This window comes from Lissotriton vulgaris, chromosome 5, assembly GCF_964263255.1.
Source record: "Lissotriton vulgaris chromosome 5, aLisVul1.2, whole genome shotgun sequence".
NCBI lineage: Eukaryota > Metazoa > Chordata > Amphibia > Caudata > Salamandridae > Lissotriton > Lissotriton vulgaris.
In genome coordinates, this window is record NC_141693.1 from 1,063,166,632 (window position 1) to 1,063,185,807 (window position 19,176).

Genomic DNA, 19,176 nt, shown 5'->3' on the forward strand with positions numbered 1-19,176 from the left:
CCTCATATTAAGTAATTGTGTCAACCTACAGTCAAGGGGAATTGATAGAGGCTTCTCAGCTAGTTCTCCAGGAGATATAATAGTCTTTGGGATTTCTGTAGGGTATGTATTGCATACTTGTTTATTGACTCATTCACGTACTACTTACAGGATTCATGGGGGTATTATAGGCTTGTCCTTTTGTGTATTGCAGTTGGAGAATAGCCCAGGAACTCATCCTCTTGGCATAAAGAATACCCTGAAGAGTCTTATCTTCCGCATTTGGTAGCATTATTTTCGTTACAGGTATAGAATTGAGGGTCATAGTGATAGTAGCACATCGTTTATAGAAGGAGGGACTACATGATTCTTTGTTTGTCGTTTCAGGTCTCTCTCCCTGCTGTTCCCTTCCTTCCCTTCCCTCACTTGATCCTTACCTAGACCACGGAGCATCACTCCGACCCCGAGGACCGTGAAGATAACATATTATGATTTTCAACATTCCTTTTCAACAAATAAAACAAATGTTTTCTTTATAGCATTTTCAATAAAAATGTTATATTTACATTTTTGCAACTAAACAGATGTATTAAAAATCATTGCACATTATTTTTACATTATTACATTTAATAATGTTAATGTTGGGGCGGGCATAAATGTTGGTGCGAACCGTAATAGTATGCTTGTTTATCCGGGTGTCGTCTGCTTTAACGCCACTGACCTACATGAACACGAATTAACTGTGGACACACTGCTATTTCGCCCGCCCCCTCTTCATAGCTTGAGATATTGTATGGCACCTGATCCTTCTATTTTTATATTATAAAATGAAACCTTTCGTATCCTGTTCCCAATTTGATATGTCTTCCAACCAGTGCGCATTGTGGATGTAGCGACTATGCTCCCCGGGAGGCTGGGTCAGAAGTTTTGATCGTAGTATTGTGTTGCAATTGCTTAGCGGCCAGCCCCGGGGGTTGTAGGCCCGTGTTTGTATCTGGTTGACAATGTCAAATAAAGGTTTAAAAAAAAAAGAATAAAAAAAAAAATAATGTTAATGTTTTCCAAAATGTCAATACTTAATTTATTTAAACTATTTACAACGCATTTTGTTAATTTAATATAATGTAGCAATACAGTAAAATAAACCTATATAATATTTATTATAAGTAAAAATTTAACAAAATGCATTTACAAATATTTCATATTAATTTTCAGATTATTAAAAATGAAGATTGCATTTAAATTGGAATATTCACTTTTTAAAACTTTCCCAACCCATATCTCCATAAAACCCAATATCCTGCTACTTAAAAAAACTATATGAACATTATTTTCTCAAATTAATACAACTAAAAATAAAAAAATCAAATATTTGATAATTAACAAAAGATCTTACTAAAAATACACATTTAAAACAAATAATACATACAATTATACAACCATAAAGAAAAGTATAAAATAACACTTACAAACGATATAACAAACAACAATTTCCAAAACAATATTTTTACAATAATAACCCGTTACCGCTGCGTAAAATCTGCTACGGTGTGGGCATTCTACTGCGCGGGCGGGCTGCGTCGGTCTACAGACGTGCGCAGCAATACGGAGGTAGTGCTTGTGGCGGCCGTTGGCAGACACATGCACTTAACGGGCTAAAAACAACACTCAAATCAATATTCTTACCTTTGATATTCCGGTCCATGCTATTTTTAACATACCGATATTCTTGACACAATATTTTAGTCTCAGGATATTTTGAATTCAATATTTTCTACAGACACTTTCAATTTTACGACTTTCATAGAGTTTCCAATGTTCCCAAAAGAATCAACTGTGTGTGTCCCAATCCAAATGACGTTTGTCCAAGATGTAGTTTTGTAGGAGCCGATTTCTATCATATGATTTGGAATTATTTGGCACCGAGTTATTTTTGGACCACGGTGCGATTATTTATGTCAATTTTCATGAGTTGTGACATCCCCAAACTCCACGTGCAAGTTTACTACTGTCCATTTTTCCGAGCACTAAACGCAGAAAGGTAACAAGTAGATTTATTGACCTGGCGCTTATACTAGCCATGTGAAGCATCTCCCACAGATTGGAAAAATCCAGGGGAGGGGGGCATGCATGTGGCACAAGTAAAGGAAACTCACGAGATGGCTGGAAACTGAGAACAGTATATTGCAAAAGGGAGTTAAAAGAGGATTTCGCCAACGCTCTGTAGCACAAGTCTGGGTTGCCATTACTTTGTCTACCCCCTCTCGGAATTAACCTGGACAGGTACTACCTTCGCAGGAAGAGGTAGTGTAGAAGGAGGCACAATGCTGCAATCTAAGATTTTTGAAAGAATGGTTTAATAATGGTGAATGTTAAAAACACAATAGTATTTATAAGCCATCCCACATAAGTACGAGTGAGCGTTTCAGAGATATATTGTCTTTCTCCTCCATTTTTATATTTCAACATCAACTAAACTTTTGTCAATTATGAGTCGCAGAGGCTATATTACATATTGATCCACGGAACTACTCTTTAACATGTGTTGATTTAACCACGTCAAATAAATAATACAATTTTTTTTAAAAACGATAATCCTCCAACTGGTACAGAAGCTATTTGTTGAAAGGTAGCGTGAAAGAACATGATGCAGAGCATTAGACGCTCAAGCCATTGCTTCCGACGAGGAGCCTCTGTGTCATTTTAAACTCTGACCTAATTCTTCAGCTATGATGCGCCATGAGCCCCACACTACAAGCATCAAATAAACCACCTGTGATAAATATCTACACCCTCTTGGTATTGTCCTGGACAGTGGTGTAGTAAAGGTGTCCTGGGCCTTAATACAAGCAAGAACACTGGCCCCCCACCTGCTGGTTGAATAGCAAAAACAGCTTTAATTGGGGTAAATGGCTGGGTTCTTCCCACTACACCTGCTACAGTACTGATAGCTGGCCTCGGGTACTGGGCAGATACATATCTCCAGCTGAAAAATAAACCCCTCCCCGGCCTGGACAACGGGGCTCGGCAGACCCAGAGGGGCAGGGCATGTGGGTGGACTAAGTGCACAGACATCAAACCCTGCTCCGAGCTGACTGGACCCGAAGGAACAGGACAAGATTGGAGCATGGGAGTTCCATAGAACCTTCCAGCAAATGCTCTGGGAGTGTCGAGAAGGCTCAAAATGTTGAAAACACGCACTACATAATTTACTACCCTGTTCATAATCTGAAGATGGAAGACTGGCATTGTAATATACCTACGGAATGGCAGGAACTCGGGCACAACCCGCTTTCTAAAAGCATGCTCCTGCTAGGCACTAGGCCGCATTTAAGGAAAGAGCCTTGGTACGTGTTCCTACACAGGAGGGCGTGTCCTTTATCTCAAAATAACCTAATGATGGGTACAGGGTCGTGGTTGACAGTTCTACACTGGCATCACATGGGTTGGGGTGTAAGAAAGGGTTTCCTAGTAGGAAAAGCAAACATATAAAATAAATAGAGAATGTTCTTGGTAGCTGGAAAACATGCATTTTCATAGCACTCTTTAATACAAATGTGATACTAAAGTAAAGTTACTTGTAGAGACAGCTCAGATATTTAAGATGTAAGTTAGAAATTTACCAACGATGTAGCACACGGTCACTGACAGGCCTTTAATTCTATCAAACGTTAAAGAAACCGCATTCACAAAGGGTTACTAATCGCATGCGCTATTTTTAAAACATAACTTTGTCACCTACTTTAGAAGAAAATTCACTGTTATAGGTTTAGCATTACCATATACATTAGGGAACAAATACTGTTGCAAATTTAACTTTCAAATGTGTTCATTTGAACCCAAGCTTGATGGTTTATGTCTAAAAAAACAGCACACATAAGTGCCCTGCTGATTGTCTTGCAGTATTGATCAGCGACCGCCAAGGGGAGCCCTAAACCAATTCAAAGTTTAAGACAGGGCCTGGAATGGTGGCTGCTTTGTTATAAATTACGCAGTTCCCTTAAATGCTCAATAAAACAAATTCTAAGTAAAACCTCAGATTATATGTATTTTATATCCGTTTTATATACATTGCAGCACTACCAGAACAAACACATTAAAGCAAAAATAGAAACAAACATAATCTCAGGAAAGCATTTTGGACAGAGATGCTCATCATATTTATTTATATTCACGCTGACGCTCCTGATATACAATGCCTTAACAGATATGTCTGCCAAGCAAACGTTGTTGTGTAATCGGATACCTACACAGGGGTAGGGTAAAGCAGACAATACTTGCAAGTGTATAGGTGTCGTTTTCAAAAATGTAAAGTGCATTTGTTTGATGATTTCAATACATACACCCGACAGCCACTATATCACTAAATATCACAATTAAATGTAACTTATCGGTAGAATGATTCGTGGCCTGTCACCTCTGGGGCTGGAGAGCACAGACTGCGTTAGGTAGCCTGGTGACCAAGGGAGTAGCCAGAACATTAAAATACCCCCACTTTGAACCACAGAGCTGAAAGAATCAAGAAATCGAAGCAAGTGACTGCAAAGCTTCCATAAAAGCTCCCTTGCCCCATCAATCCAAACATCTATCCATGTATCCACCATTGAAGCTTTAAATCCTGTCATCCATTCATTCTTTCATCCATCATTTAGTCTTTCACCATTCCATCCATCAAGCATTTCACCTATCCTTTCAACACCCACCCTTTCACCCATCCATCATTTCCCCCATCCTGTCACCCATCCGTCCTTTCACCCATTGACCCACCCATGCATCCTTTCCTTCACCCATTCATCCTTTCACCCATACACTCCTTGACCTATCCTTTCACCCATGCATCCTTTCATCCATTCACCCACCTATGCATCCAATTCACCCATCCACCCATGCATCATTTCATCCACACCTGCATCCTTTCACTCATCCCATAACCCAACCACCCTTTTGCCCACCCAGGCATCCTTTCACCCACCTACCCTTTCACCCATCCTATCTCGCACCTACCCTTTCACCCATCCTTTCACTCCTCCATGCATCCTTTCACTCATCCTTTCACTCACCCATGCATATTTTCAGTCACCCATGCATCGTTTTATCCATCCACCCTTTCCCCCTTTCACCCATTAACCCATCCTTTTATCCACCCCTGCATCCTTTCACTGTTCATTTTACACCCGCATACTTTCACCCATCCACTCATCCTTTCACTCACCCACTCATCCTTTCACTCATCCACTCACCCCTTAACACATCCACACTTTTGCCTACCCTTTCACCCACCCATGCATCCTTTCACCCCTTCACACACGCATCCTTTTACCCATGCATCCTTTCACGCATCTGCCCTTTTTCCCCATCCTTTTGCTCACTAATGCATCCTTTCACCCACACCACCTTTCACTCATCCATCTATCCTTTCACTCATCCCTTAACCCATCCACCCTTTTGCCCATCTTTAACCTATCCATGCATCCTTTTACTCAACCTTTCACCCACCCACGCATTCTTTCATCTATGTACCTTTCACCCATCCTTTCACCCATGCATCCGTTCACTTATCCTTTCGCACATCTACCCTTTCACCCATCCTTTCACTCACCCATGCATTCTTTAGCAGAAGACCCTATAAAATTAAAAAGCTTCCTATACTCTTACCAAAACGACTCAATGGATACTACTACTTCATCAAGCTCCAAATCGAAATTTTTTGGTTCCCGACAGGCTTTTACTTCCGTTACATTCTTTAACTCGGTCTATGGTTTGCTTATGAACTGGTAATTAGTAACTAAAGTAAATCTGTGCAAATTCTGTTTCAATTATATAACTAACCTCCATTTTCTTCCCACAGGTTCTATTTGGGCGTCATCCTTCCCCTATGCTCCAGCGTTCGTTGCTTCGGTTCTCCTTCCCGCATTCTCATATGAGTCTTGGACACGCCATTGTTCCGTGTGGTCTCACACCCCTCCACCCTTCATATGTCCTGGATTATATGTAAGTCTTTCACCTCACCTGTTCTCTTTATCTTTTGTACTATCTTCTTTTTCTTTATTTCCTTCTTACTCTGAATATCTTGTCTCGATCTTTTTTCGCCTTAATATTTCTCTCTATTCCGCAGTACTCTTTTACATTTCAAATGTTGTCTATTTGCTTTACTTTACTTTCCTTTTACTTCACTTATTCATCTCAGTTGATTCAATTTACATACAGTTGGCTAACTATTCGCCATAGTTTAACTTGTTTAAGGTTTTGTTTTAGTCGTAATTTACTATATACTTACAGTTTTTATCCATGCCCTTAAAACTTGTCTCATGAAATGTTAGAGGTTTGCATTCACCTATTAAACGACAGAGAGTTCTGACTCATTTAGCTAAATTGGGAGCGGATGTAGCGTGCTTACAGGAGTCTCATGTAACGGCTGATGAATCTGCAAAACTAAAGAGAGGTTGGGTGGGGGAGGTCCTTTTCCCCCCGGGTGATGGCAAACGCAATGGAGTTCTTATTCTTTTTCGTAAGTCCCTTCCTGTTTAATTATTATCACAATGTACTGGAAAAGAAGGCAGATGGATATTTGTTAAATTTGTGGTAGCTAATGCTCCAATCTCTTTATTGAATGTGTATGCACCTACAGTTGGTGATCTTTCCTTCTGGACTTCTCTAGCCCAACAAATTACACAATGTTTTGATGATAACTTTATCCTCGCAGGTGATTGCAATGAGGTCCTTGACCCTTTTTTAGATCGGAATTCCTCAACCCCCTTTTTTCCTCATAAATCTCATAAATCTTTTTCACAAACAATTAAACAACACAAGCTTATAGATGCTTGGAGACTTTGTAACCCCACTTGAGGGAGTATTCCTATTACTCCCAAACACATCACACCCAGTCGCGGTTAGATTATTTTTTTATATCCCATAACATCTCTCAATCATTAGTGCCGGCAGATATTGGTTCTATTTTAATATCTGACCATGCTCCCATCACTATTCATCTTGATGTTTTGCAGAAACCCAACCTGTCTCGAAAATGGCGTTTTAATAATGCCTTACTTCTAGACCCTGTATTCCCGTCTTCCTTTGTCTCCTTTTCCAATATTTCCTTTTCAACCAAACAGACACCATGCCTTTTCACGTGGTTTGGGATCATTTTAAAGCATCAGCTAGAGATTTCATTATTAGATTTGTCTCTAAAAAAATTTGGAAAGGCACAACAAGTCACCAGCACCCTCTTAGCCAAAATAAAGAGTTTGGAGCACTCTTATTATTCTTCCAAGTCTAAAGTATGTCTAGATGAACTTATAAAGGTTAAAATCGAGTTTCATCAAGATTAGGGCTCCCGGTTTTATGGTATTTATTTTTTTCCCATTTCCGTCTGTATTTATCCATATTTATTTTTCAAGCATTTTTTCTGTATTTATCCACATTTATTTTTGCCACAAGCAAAAGACGACGCTACAGCTAGTATTTTTCCATATTTATTTAAATTGACAATACACACATGCGCTCAGGTGTTATTGGTCAACACTCATATGAAAACTTTGCCATTTGCTAAATGTCCCAAATATGCTTATGAGCATCACACATAGGAGGAGGGAACTATGTTGTATAGTGAGGGGCAAGTAGCACATAACATAGCGCCACAAGAGAGTCGAGGCTAAGCTTAGATTTTTCCAGACAGAACTCGACGAGCGAAGCTCCAGCTCAAAAATGAATTTATTAGACTGGATAGTAAATACCCCTTTTAGGATTGGGTGCCACTTCGAGTAACTTCGTGTCAGCAGTGCAGAGAAACTGTTTGCAGCGTGTTCTTACCAATCATAATTAACAGTAACTGCAAGAGGTTATTGGAAGAGGAAAACCTGGCCTTCAGCTTGGGAACCAGCCAGGTTAAAAGGAATAAAACATGAATTTAGGTTCCCCACCAGAACCTTAATAATGTGGCACACTATCACGTTGTGCAGGTTACAAGGTGCGCACTGCTGGAGCAGGAAGGTTACACACAAACCACAAAGCAGGGGCGGCTAGATGGTCCGGGGTTTCTGACTCCTGATGCTGGGTGAGGGACAGGGAAGGATATTGGTTTGGTTGGGTGCCTGGTCGTCTCAGCTCAATGGCACGGAGGAGGCTCGAGTGATTGTTGGACAGGCCTCGTGAAAGGGCCGCTCCCTCCCTGCATGATAAGGCCCGAACGCCGGCTCTCCCGGTGTCCCTCGAAGAACCACCCCGGCAACCCACCGAAGCAACCCGCAACCCGTCCCCAACAGCTCAAGATTGCTGCCATCCAGTCCTGGCAACCACCTGTCACCCAAACTGAGTTCCGGGCCTTCCTAGGGCTCACCGGATACTACCGGCGGTTTGTAAAGGACTATGGCAGCATTGTGGGGCCCCTCACAGAACTAACATCCAAGAAAAACCCCAAAACCGTCAACTGGACTTCGGACTGTCAAACGGCCTTCGAGAGGTTGAAGGCCGCCATGTGCACCGCCCCCGTGCTCCAGGCCCCCGACTACAGCAGGGAATTCATAGTCCAGACGGACGCCTCAGATCATGGCGTTGGGGCAGTCCTCTCTCAACTCAACGCTGAGGGAGTCGATCAGCCAGTGGCCGTCATCAGCCGACGCCTACTGGCTCGAGAACAGCGCTGGAGCACCATCGAGCGGGAGGCCTTCGCAGTGGTATGGGCCCTCAAGAAACTCCGGCCCTACCTCTTCGGTACCCATTTAAGGGTACAGACAGACCACCGACCCCTGCAATGGCTGATGCAGATGCAGGGGGAGAACCCAAAACTGTTGCGATGGTTCATCTCCCTGCAGGGGATGGACTTCACTGTGGAGCATCGTCCTGGCCAGGACCACGCCAACGCGGACGGCCTGTCACGCTTTTTCTGCCTCGGCGAGGAGAGTACCCAAGAGGATGGGTGACTCTCCCTGCCTTCAGCTGGGGGGGACGCATGTTGGACAGGCCTCGTGAAAGGGCCGCTCCCTCCCCGCATGATAAGGCCCGAACGCCGGCTCTCCCGGTGTCCCCCGAAGAACCACCCCGGCAACCCACCGAAGCAACCCGCAACCCGTCCCCAACGGGACGCCTGCTCCCGAACATCCCAGCATCGGCTGAACTGGGCCCCCGTCAGCACCCTTGCCCCGGCCCAGCCGCCATCTTGGACACTGCACCACGAGGCCGCGAGGCCTCAGCTCGACCCCAACCCTGGGCCTGGCCAGGCCCCGACATCGAGGCACCACCATCCACCCAGGAGGTGAAGAGACCACTTGGCAGGTCAATGGGAGAAAGGAGTGTCAATGGCTCTCCCCCGCCAGGTGCCGATCGCCCCCGGTCTCCCCGGGCGCTGGCTCCACCCCCCTGCTGGGTGTCTGGACTCCCTCATCCCGGACCTCCCGACCTCCCAGCGCGAGGGTCCGGACATCAAAGGAGGCCAGACCTATAACTGTGGCAGCTCCAGAGCAGGAAGGCAGTTGTATCCTGGAGTCGAGAGACACCTTGAAGAACTCATCCCTGACGGACTGCTGGCGCTGCCGCAGCCTTGCCTTGTGAACCACCTTCGAAGCCTGCTGGCGCTGCTGCGGCCCTCTGCAACGTGCATCTTCGTCTGGACCTGCTGGCGCTGCCGCGGCCCATCCTTGTGAACCACCGCTCTTGCCTGCTGGCGCTGCCGCGGCCCCTCTGCGAAGAAGTCATCATCGTAGCCTGCTGGCGCTGCCGCGGCCCTCCGTACCGAGAACCATCGTCCTAGCCTGCTTGGCGCTGCCGCGGCCCTCTGCAACGTGCATCTTCGTCTGGACCTGCTGGCGCTGCCGCGGCCCATCCTTGTGAACCATCGCTCTTGCCTGCTGGCGCTGCCGCGGCCCCTCTGCAAAGAAGTCATCATCGTAGCCTGCTGGCGCTGCCGCGGCCCTCCGTACCGAGAACCATCGTCCTAGCCTGCTGGCGCTGCCGCGGCCCTCCTTGCCGAGACTTTTCATCCTAGCCTGCTGGCGTTGCCGCGGCCCGACCTTTCAGACCTCCGAGCTCGAGGATTGTGAGCTCCGTCTGGCCGCCCTTGTACCGGACCGGTACCAAGACTGTCCCGCTACCCCTTACCCTACAGAAACTAGAATTGGGAGGATCCTCGTGTCCGGCCCCCCACTGTATCGTTGATAACCTTGCCTCAAGAATCCTATATAAAGTGTGCAGATCGCATCCTTGTGTGGTGTCCATTTGTGGGGGGGGGAAGTTACTTGTCTGTACGATCGCTGGAGACGGTCCTCACCGGAGGCCTCTCCCCCTTTGCTCGGCCGACCCTCCGGGTCCCCGTCTAACATTGATCAACTAATGCTAAGACATTGGCACATTTTCTTTACACCGAGGGACTTTCACAGTGCTGAGAGGTGGGCCTCTGCTAAGCAGGTTCTCAGTTTTGGTTAGTCAATAAACATACCATAGACATTACTGAAATCTATTGAGAGATTCTGAATTGTTCCCCAGGCACACGTGGGCTCTGCCCTGGGGCAGCATCTTTCAATTCCTTTACAAAAGTAAGCTTTCGTGCACTATAGGAATCAACCCAGATCGCTCCTCATTTTTTCCACCTTGTCCAGGAGAGGCTCTTAGGCCACCTTGCTGTTTCCTGCAGACAGGTCTAGCAGGGTAAAGACTTTAGGCTCTTCTGTGTCCATGGACAGCAGGTTGTTCCCTCTAACATTGGTCAGAGCGAAGGCTGTTCGGGGGCCCCTCCCCCCCCTGCACCGCTGGGGCTGCGGGGGCCTCGGTTACCCCCTGGCTGTCCATTTTGCCTAAGTTCTCAATAGCCGCTCATGTGCAATGTGGCTTTTTTTCGGATGGTGCTGGAGGCCTCATACGGTCTTATTATCTATGATCTTGATTGGGAAGGGGGGCTGGAAGTTTCTTTCTTTAGTGCATTTTTCGGTTTCTGTAGTGCATCTTCTCTGTCTTCAGTGCATCTTGTCTTATTTTAGTGCTTTATCCTGCGCAGGTAATGTGGTTATGGTGAGGTTAAAGCCAACTGGCATTGTTCCCCAAACCAGGGAGTGTACATAAATCACATGCAGTTGAAACCTCACGTGGCGCCTGTACTCGGTGTCATTATCAGATAGCATTTGTTCAACAAAGCCTCATTAACATGTAAATGGTCTTTCAAATACCTGTGAAGTACTCTGGTACGGCTGGCAGCTCTGTGTGTGCCCGGGCTGACACCTCTTAACCCTCTAAGGAGGGGGAGACACCAGACAGCAGCACAGCAAAATTTACTAGTATTTTCCCATTTTTATACATAAATACAGATAAAGGAAAACTTGTTTTTCGTCTGTATTTATATGTAAAAATCCGTAAAAACGGAAAACCGGGAGCCCTAATCAAGACTACAACTAACACTGTTTCTAACTATTTATTGAAGTCTTGTGCAAAATTTTATGGAGGCTAGAATAAGGCTGGAAAACTATTGGATAATTATTTAAAGGTTAAGCAGAACAAACTTAACATTGCATCTATTTTTGACCGAGGCCATACATTGAAGTTCAAAGATGAAGATATCCTAAATTAATTTAACCAATTTTATAAGACGTTGTACACATCTGAAATTCTCTCTTCTGATCATTCCATTTCTCAATTTTTATCCAACATCCAACACACCCCTAGCACGAGTCCAGATCTTTCACTTTTAGAATCTGACCTTACACAGAAAGAGCTTCTCGCTGCCTTAAAACACTCAAAAAAGATAAGGCTTCTGGCCCGGATGACTTTCCTGTGGAATTCTTTACTCACTTTGCACATTTACTCATTCCTAAATTACATACCCTCATAAATGCTTTCTTAACCCTTTCGATGCTGATGACGAGCTCAGCTCGTCATCACCCACGGGTGTCGTGTGCTGATGACGAGCTGAGCTCGTCATAGTGCCACTAAAATGGCATTTTCCAGCACACAGTGGGAAAACGCCTAGCAGCCAAGAGGTTAAAATCTGGTGAGTCCTCTGGCTCTTTCTCAGACACCCTTATCTGCCTTATACCTAAGGATGGTAAGGACCCACAACATTGCAAAAATTATCGACCCATTTCTTTGGTTAACATAGATTATAAAAAATGTTCAAAGGCTCTAGCATCACGTTTGGAATCCCAACTGCTGGACTTATTAGGCACAGAACAATCTGGTTTCGTTAAGGGGCGGCTTATTACAGATAATACTCGCTTATTCTTTGATGTCCTTTGCAAAGCCTCTCATATCCCTCATTCTTTAGCAGCAATACCTCTGGATGCAGAAAAAGCATTCAACAGAGTTGAATGGCCTTACCCTTTACATACACTTAAGTGGTTTGGCTTCAGTCCAAAAATGATCGCTCTAATATCTATCCTGTAGTCTAATCCGAGAGTGGTTGTGTGTGTGAATGGTGGTATATCTTCCTATTTTCAACTTGGTAGAGGTGTCCGGCAGGGCTGTCCACTTTCACCGTTTCTTTTTAATCTCGCTTTAGAACCTTTTCTGTTAAGAATTCGCCAAAATGATAACATTCATGATTTTACTATTAAGGAGACTAATATTAAAATGGCAGGATACGCTGATGATGTCCTTTTGTTTCTTTCACAACCCCAATCTTCTCTCCCAGCCTTTTTAGAAGAAGTCGATTCTTTTGCATACGTCTCTGGGTACAAATTGAACAAAGATAAATGCGAAATTCTACCGCTAACGAAATTTACTTTTAAGGCGGATTTTGATTCTTCAGGTTTCGCATGGAGTCCCCAATACATCAAGTATTTAGGTTTACATTTTACTTCGTCCATTTCAGGAACAATATCACGTTGAATGGAAAACTGCATACAAAGATCGTCCTCTTTAACAACGAAATGGCATCCCCTATATTTGTCCTGGTGGGGTCGTCTAGATACCATAAAGATGATGCTTTCTCCTATAGTTTTATACACAATTTCTATTATTCCGCTGTCTATCCCCTTAAAATATTTAAGAAAATGTAATTCCATCTTATCCTCCTTTTTATGGAGTAATAAGAAATCACGGATGTCTATATCAAAATTGATTCGTCCAAAGTCGGAGGGTGGGACAAATTTCCCTGATTTTCCTATTTACCATAAGTCCTTCCTATTGCATTAGGCTTCGAGATGGCTTTCTGATTCTTCTGCAGACTATTCTCTTTGGGTTACGCTTGAACATTTCTTCATATCCCCATTTGCATTCCAAGAATATCTGTTTTTTACACTTAAACCACAGTCAATATCCACTCCTATAATTAAACATACTTCTAAGATTATACCGACTACCTCATCTTCGAATTCGAATGATGCAACCTCAGCGTAATTGCATAATTATAGATGTGCCGCATTTGCCAAATAATCCATTATTTGCTGCTTAATCTGCAGATTCTAACTGTTTCTAGCTCAAACAGTTCAAACATTACCAAAAGCACCGTGACACTTGTTGCAGTGCAATGGAAGGTCTTTTGCAATGGAAGACTGGTCACCTTTTTGTTGCTTATTGTTACATTTGGGTAGTACAGAGGTGCAACTAATGCCCAGTGTTAAAATTAAAAGTGGCACAATGATGAAGTAATACTATCACAAAACATGCCACTTAATTTGCCTTTTCTTGCCGCCTAATTTACTGAGCCCAACCGCATAATTTAGCTCTCCAAAGCTGCATAATTCCAGGTGCCCTGGTCATAGACTGTTTTCAGAACATCAGGTTATTTTTGTTCTTATTCTGGGAAGCCATAGAAGAGCTCTTGGTTTGTATAATTCTTGTTTGATTGAACTTCTTTAGGAGGTTGGGTCTTCCGGTTGCAATACTTCATTTCTGTAGCATAGTTCTGAGAGCAGTTTATCTGAACCTGATCACTAATTTGTAAGTTGGCTACCAATTATTGGTCCTTATTGGGGGGCCGACAGTTGGACCTCTTGATTTCTCAACCCTTACTATGACGGAGAGAGGTCCATCTGAGGACCAATGCCTCTGTGGTGAAGCACAGAATCTTAGTGAAGAAACTAAGATTAAGTTAGACAAAACAAAGTGTGTATGGGCCCAATGCTAGAAAACCCCAAAAGTGCTTCCACTGCAACACCACCAAGAACTCAGACTGTTAACATTCCAATGAACTCCTACCATTAAAGAGGACTACCATACATATTTTATGTCCAGACCAGAGGTTAGATTTGCTGGCACACCAATTCCAAATGAGACACAACAGGTTATTCTAGAGTAGAGAAATAACAGCATGACAAATACTTTTTTCTGGTTTCCTATTGCCTGTAAATGCATTTCATAGACAATGAATCTGTAAATGGTTCAAACTTCATGCATAAAGGGCCATTTTGTGAGTACTAGTAGGTTACATGTCTCACCTTGAGTTGCTTACAGTAGAGAAGAATTATGGTCAGGTTTTCCCGACTTTTGACTGGGGTTTCCACTACTTTACTCGGGTAAATCAAACACTTCTCATGTAACACATTAGGGCTGATATGACAATGTGTGTAACTTACGCCGATGCCTCCTGCAATCTGCCTGAATGATGCTGAGTGTTGTCTTGTGCAGCTCATTATCTTGGTCGGTTGTCTAGACAGATCAGAAAGGAAATGGGTATTACAAACCTTGGCAACTTCTAATACCACATCAGTGCCATTTTATTATCTAAAAACATAACAGACGTAAAAATAGTCCATATTTGTAAGTTGCAAACATATCCCCCCTTGAAGTTTCAAGGTGCTGGGAGCAGTCGGGGATTTCCCAGAGCCACATGATGCTGAGCTGAGCTGAGCTGCTGCCAGCGCCAAGGATCGAACCATGAGCTGCTCTCGATCATGGTCAGCCTGAACTTGTGACTTTCACACAGTCTTGCACGCTTTTTGCTTCTAGGCACTTTACGTACCTGAAGCATTTAAAATTGCATATCTCTGGTTCTACTGTTTGGGGTCTTGTTGTTTCAGTGTCAAGTAACTTATACATTTTACTCTATTTCTCTAAATTGGTGCAGGGTTTTTCTTGTGTTGTGTTTTCCCTTTGTTACTGTTTGAAATGCTGCATAAATACTTTACACATTTCCTCTACGTTAAGCCTAACTGTTTTTGTGCCAAGCTACCAGAGGTTAATTTGGATTTTGCTTGTGTTTAACACTGACTGAGATTGTGGTCTTGCTTGAGTAGGGTTTCACCCCCTTAAACCAGTAAACCATATTCCGATATATCCCAGTCCACTCACTACTAAATGTCACCTCTAATGGACTTTACATGGAATTTAAAAGCTATAAAAATCCTCGTCCATGGACCTGCTGTGTCAATGGATGAGGTTCCACACAGGATAGGAGAGAAACACTTTTGATCCAGTGACAAATACATGAAGTGCTCAACCTGAATTACAATGCAGCTCTACCAACCTCTGGGCTCCAAGGTTAGCACTCTCTTTTCGAAACCAGACTCCTACCGTGCATGCCCATCCAGCATCTCAAATGAACTCTTCTAAAGTTGATAAATAAACAATTCAACCAAAACCTACAGTCACAAACAGTAGATATGGATGTGCTTTATTTTTAGTACCTCTTCTTCTTGAGCAGTATTTTCTATAAAGTGACACAGTTTAGCCGGTCACCTTCATCTTTCATATTGAGATGTCACTGGGCAAGAAATCTTGTTTTGATTTCAGGTTTCCTCCTTGCCACCTTGGATAAATTTAGTCTTCGAGTGAAAGCTCCCACTTCACATCTTAACACCTCATTTCAGAGCTTGGCACCTACTTTGTGCGACCTGAACGACATCATATATGACCAATTCCGTGGCCACATAGATGAACTAGGAGGCTACACACTGTTTTAAGGGTTTCCTAATGTGAACTGCCCCAGTACTACGCACAAAGAGGCAAGAAATTAAAGGGTACAATATGAGGCAAATAATTCCTGTCTCCATCTTTCTTCCCTTTCTTATAAAGTCACAGTGCAGTTATGAAGGAACTAGGCACTGGTGAGAAACCAAATCTGATGTACAACAAGGTCTGTAAAAGTTTCACATTCCTAGGTAAAGTAAGAATATGTATAAATCTATACCTTGTTTTAAAAAGTTGTCATGATAAATAAATAATATAAAGCCCTCCACTGCATAGCAGTGAAATGCAATAATGATTGCAAAAATTGCAATGAAATTCACTTTCCCTGGCGAGTTGTTATAAACCAGCTTTTTGGTTACAAAAAGAATAACCATTTGCTCAGATTTTATGTCAGGACTGGAGGCAAGGATTATCCTGTACTTTCTTCACTTTATTAACAGCAGCCATTCTTTGAAGAAACACAAAAATACTTCATTTCTCATAACTCTAAGGGAAAAAGTCAACAGTTCAACAATATACACAGTCTATCAGATGAGGCCAGGACACCTCGATAGTCCACTGTTGATGTTGCCTCTTCCTCTTTCTTTGCTACTCCAGCAGTCGAGTTAAGTGTCTCAGGCTTCCGGGACTTTTTTCTGGTTATTCAACGCGGCAGCAGTCCACTAAATACCTGAGAGGCACATATTCCAAGAATTTGGCGGCCCGGATCCACAACTTCTGGGACTACTGTCTAGCTAATCAAATCTCGGTGTCAGCGGAACACCTTCCAGGGGCGGTCAACCAGATAGCCGACCGGCACTCACAACACCTTCGAGACGTGACCATTTTGGCACCTACATCTGAAAGTGTTCCAAGTCCTCAATGAACGATGAGGTCCATTCTAGGTGGACCTCTTTGCATCCCACCTGGGCCGTCAACTTCCAAAGTTTTCAGCAGGCACCCAGATCCTGAGGCAGCGGACATAGAAGCTTTCCTCCAGGACTGGCAGACGAAGTGGGGTTATGTTTTCCCGCCATTTGTGATGATTATGCACCTCTCAATTCTGGTAAGATGATAGGGGGCGGACATGGTTCTTGTGACCAAACGTGGAGATCACAAGTCTGGTATACAGTTCTGGAACTTTCTTGGGATTTTCCAATCCTTCTACCCCACTCTCCGGATCTCCTCAAAAGACCCGGAGGGGAATCCCCATCATTTAGTTTTCGAGGGGTCTCGGTCTCTTATGGCATGGACGATTACAGGGAACGATAGAAAGTCCCGGGTCTTTCGCAGCATGCTGCATCCCTCCTCTCCAAGGCATGGGAGGACAGCACAATTAAACGTTTTAGGTTAGCATGGGCTCAATGGTTGGGCTGGTATCATCAAAGACGTTTGGATCCCATGGGGACAGAGGTTGTCCACATTTTGAATTTCCTTGCCTCCTTGGCATCGGAGGAGTTTAATACAGGTCCGTTGATACATTCAGGTCCACGAATTTGGCGGGACACTCGCAAATTGTTGGCCAGCCAGTGGGAGAGCACCCTTTGGTGCGTAAATTGTTACGAGGAATTTGTTCCTCCCTTCCTCCAGCACTTAGATACTCTGCTTTGTGGGATGTCAACAAAGTTCTTAACCTGTTTTTGTTTTGACAATCCAACACATACCTCTCCGGAAAGGACCTGTTAGCAAAGTTAGCCACTCTACTGTGTCTGGTTTCGTGTCGGCGTGTCTCTAATGACAGAGCACTGGAGTATTTACCCCAGAGGGGGTTACTTTCCATATCTCAAGACGTACAAAATGTAATTCTAGATTATTGACTTTTCCTTCTTTTCCAGATTCCCCAAAGCTGTGCGTGGTAAGGTGTATAAAGAGTTATGAGTTTATGATGGCTGATCTCTGCCCCATGGAGAATAATAATTGTTGACAGCGCTGCGAAAACCATTCAAAGCAGTCTCTTCAACTACCATCGGCAGGTGGGTCCGATGGGCCATGCGAGACGCTGGCATCAATACCAAAGTATTTGGCTAACTCAACTAGAGGAGCTGCCTGAAGGATAATCTCAATGCAGCGGACTGATCATCAGATTCAGATTCAGTGGAGTGGTGTGGCTCACTGGTTAGAGGCGGCAGACCCGGAAGCAGAGGACGGCCTGGGACCTGGGTTCAATTCCCGACGCGGCAGGGTCGTAGACCAGGGTCAGCAGACTCGATAATTCTCGCCTCCGTGCCTACTCTAACCAGGGATCACACTCGGCAACTCTGGGCATTAGCTTGCCTTATCTCCACAACGGCCCCCCCACATACGCTGGGGATGCCTGGTTTCACCTTGGAGATACCCAGCAGGGACCATCTCACAGGGAAAGCCAGGACGGGTTCCCCAGCGGTCTACAGCGCTGAGATACCCCATGGCGGGGTGATACATGCGCTTTACAAGACACCATTACAGTCAACCTTTAAGAGGTTCTACTTTATACCAGTACCAAGAATTACTTTGCTGGTTGTGGATAAGCTTTGAACCAGCATAATCCTCGCCTTCTGTCCTGACATAGAATGAAACATTTCCTAGCTATCGTAACAGACAGTTTCAATTCTATTAAGGACACGGTGGCAAGGATTAACCAACCCGCTACCATTCCCACCCTATAATATCATGGGTTTACGCTAAGGTGGGTAACCTTGTTTTTTACTGGATTGATACATATATTGCTTCCTGTGTATTATTGTCTGAACTGGTTTCTGTCAGAAATGCTGCAAGGACAATTTAGTTCCAGCTTCATACATCTCCGCTTATGTTTCTTCTAGGGTCTGAAGGGTCGAAACAAGATGAAAGATATCCATATCCTTCTGCAGTTGCAGGAAGAAAGAGAAAGAGGCAACATCAACAGGGGTCTATCAAGAAGTCCTGGCCTCATCTGTTTGGACAGTGTATATCGTTGAACTGTTGACTTTTTCCCTAAGAGTTATGGGAAATTAAGTCTTTTTGTATTTCTTCATAAAAATGGCTACTGTTTAATAAAGTGAAGAAAGGACAGAGTAATCCTTGCCTCCGAAGCCTTAATAGAATTGAAGTTTTCTGTTAAGATAGCTAGGAAATCTTTAATTCTGCATCCAAGGACTTACCTTATGTCACTGCATGTTTGACAGTCATTGCAGGTTCAAAAGACTTTGGGCTCGATTAAGAGTTTTGGCGGTCCTAAAGCGGGCAGCCACACCTCGCTCCAGATCCACCAAACAGGCCGGCCTGATTAAGAGTTAAATTGTGGTCTGGCTGGCAGCGGCGTGGAGGTCCTGCCTTGCCAAGCCTGGAAAGGCAGCACCATGGGACCACCAAAGGGCGATCGAGCATGACATGGAATGTGAAGTCCACGCCATGCTGGAACTGGGAGTGCAT

The 19,176-nt window shown here is 44.0% G+C and overlaps 1 protein-coding gene across 6 annotated transcripts in view; it reads right to left on the reverse strand.

Moving 5' to 3' along the window:
• Positions 1-19,176, reverse strand: part of STN1 (STN1 subunit of CST complex) — a 482,731-nt gene that overhangs the window by 107,802 nt on the left and 355,753 nt on the right. For all 6 annotated transcript variants that reach the window (XM_086922737.1, XM_086922740.1, XM_086922736.1 and 3 more), the window contains one exon: positions 14,475-14,547. In XM_086922737.1, the coding sequence (XP_086778863.1) occupies positions 14,475-14,547 (73 nt within the window). The remainder of the gene's footprint in view (positions 1-14,474; positions 14,548-19,176) is intronic.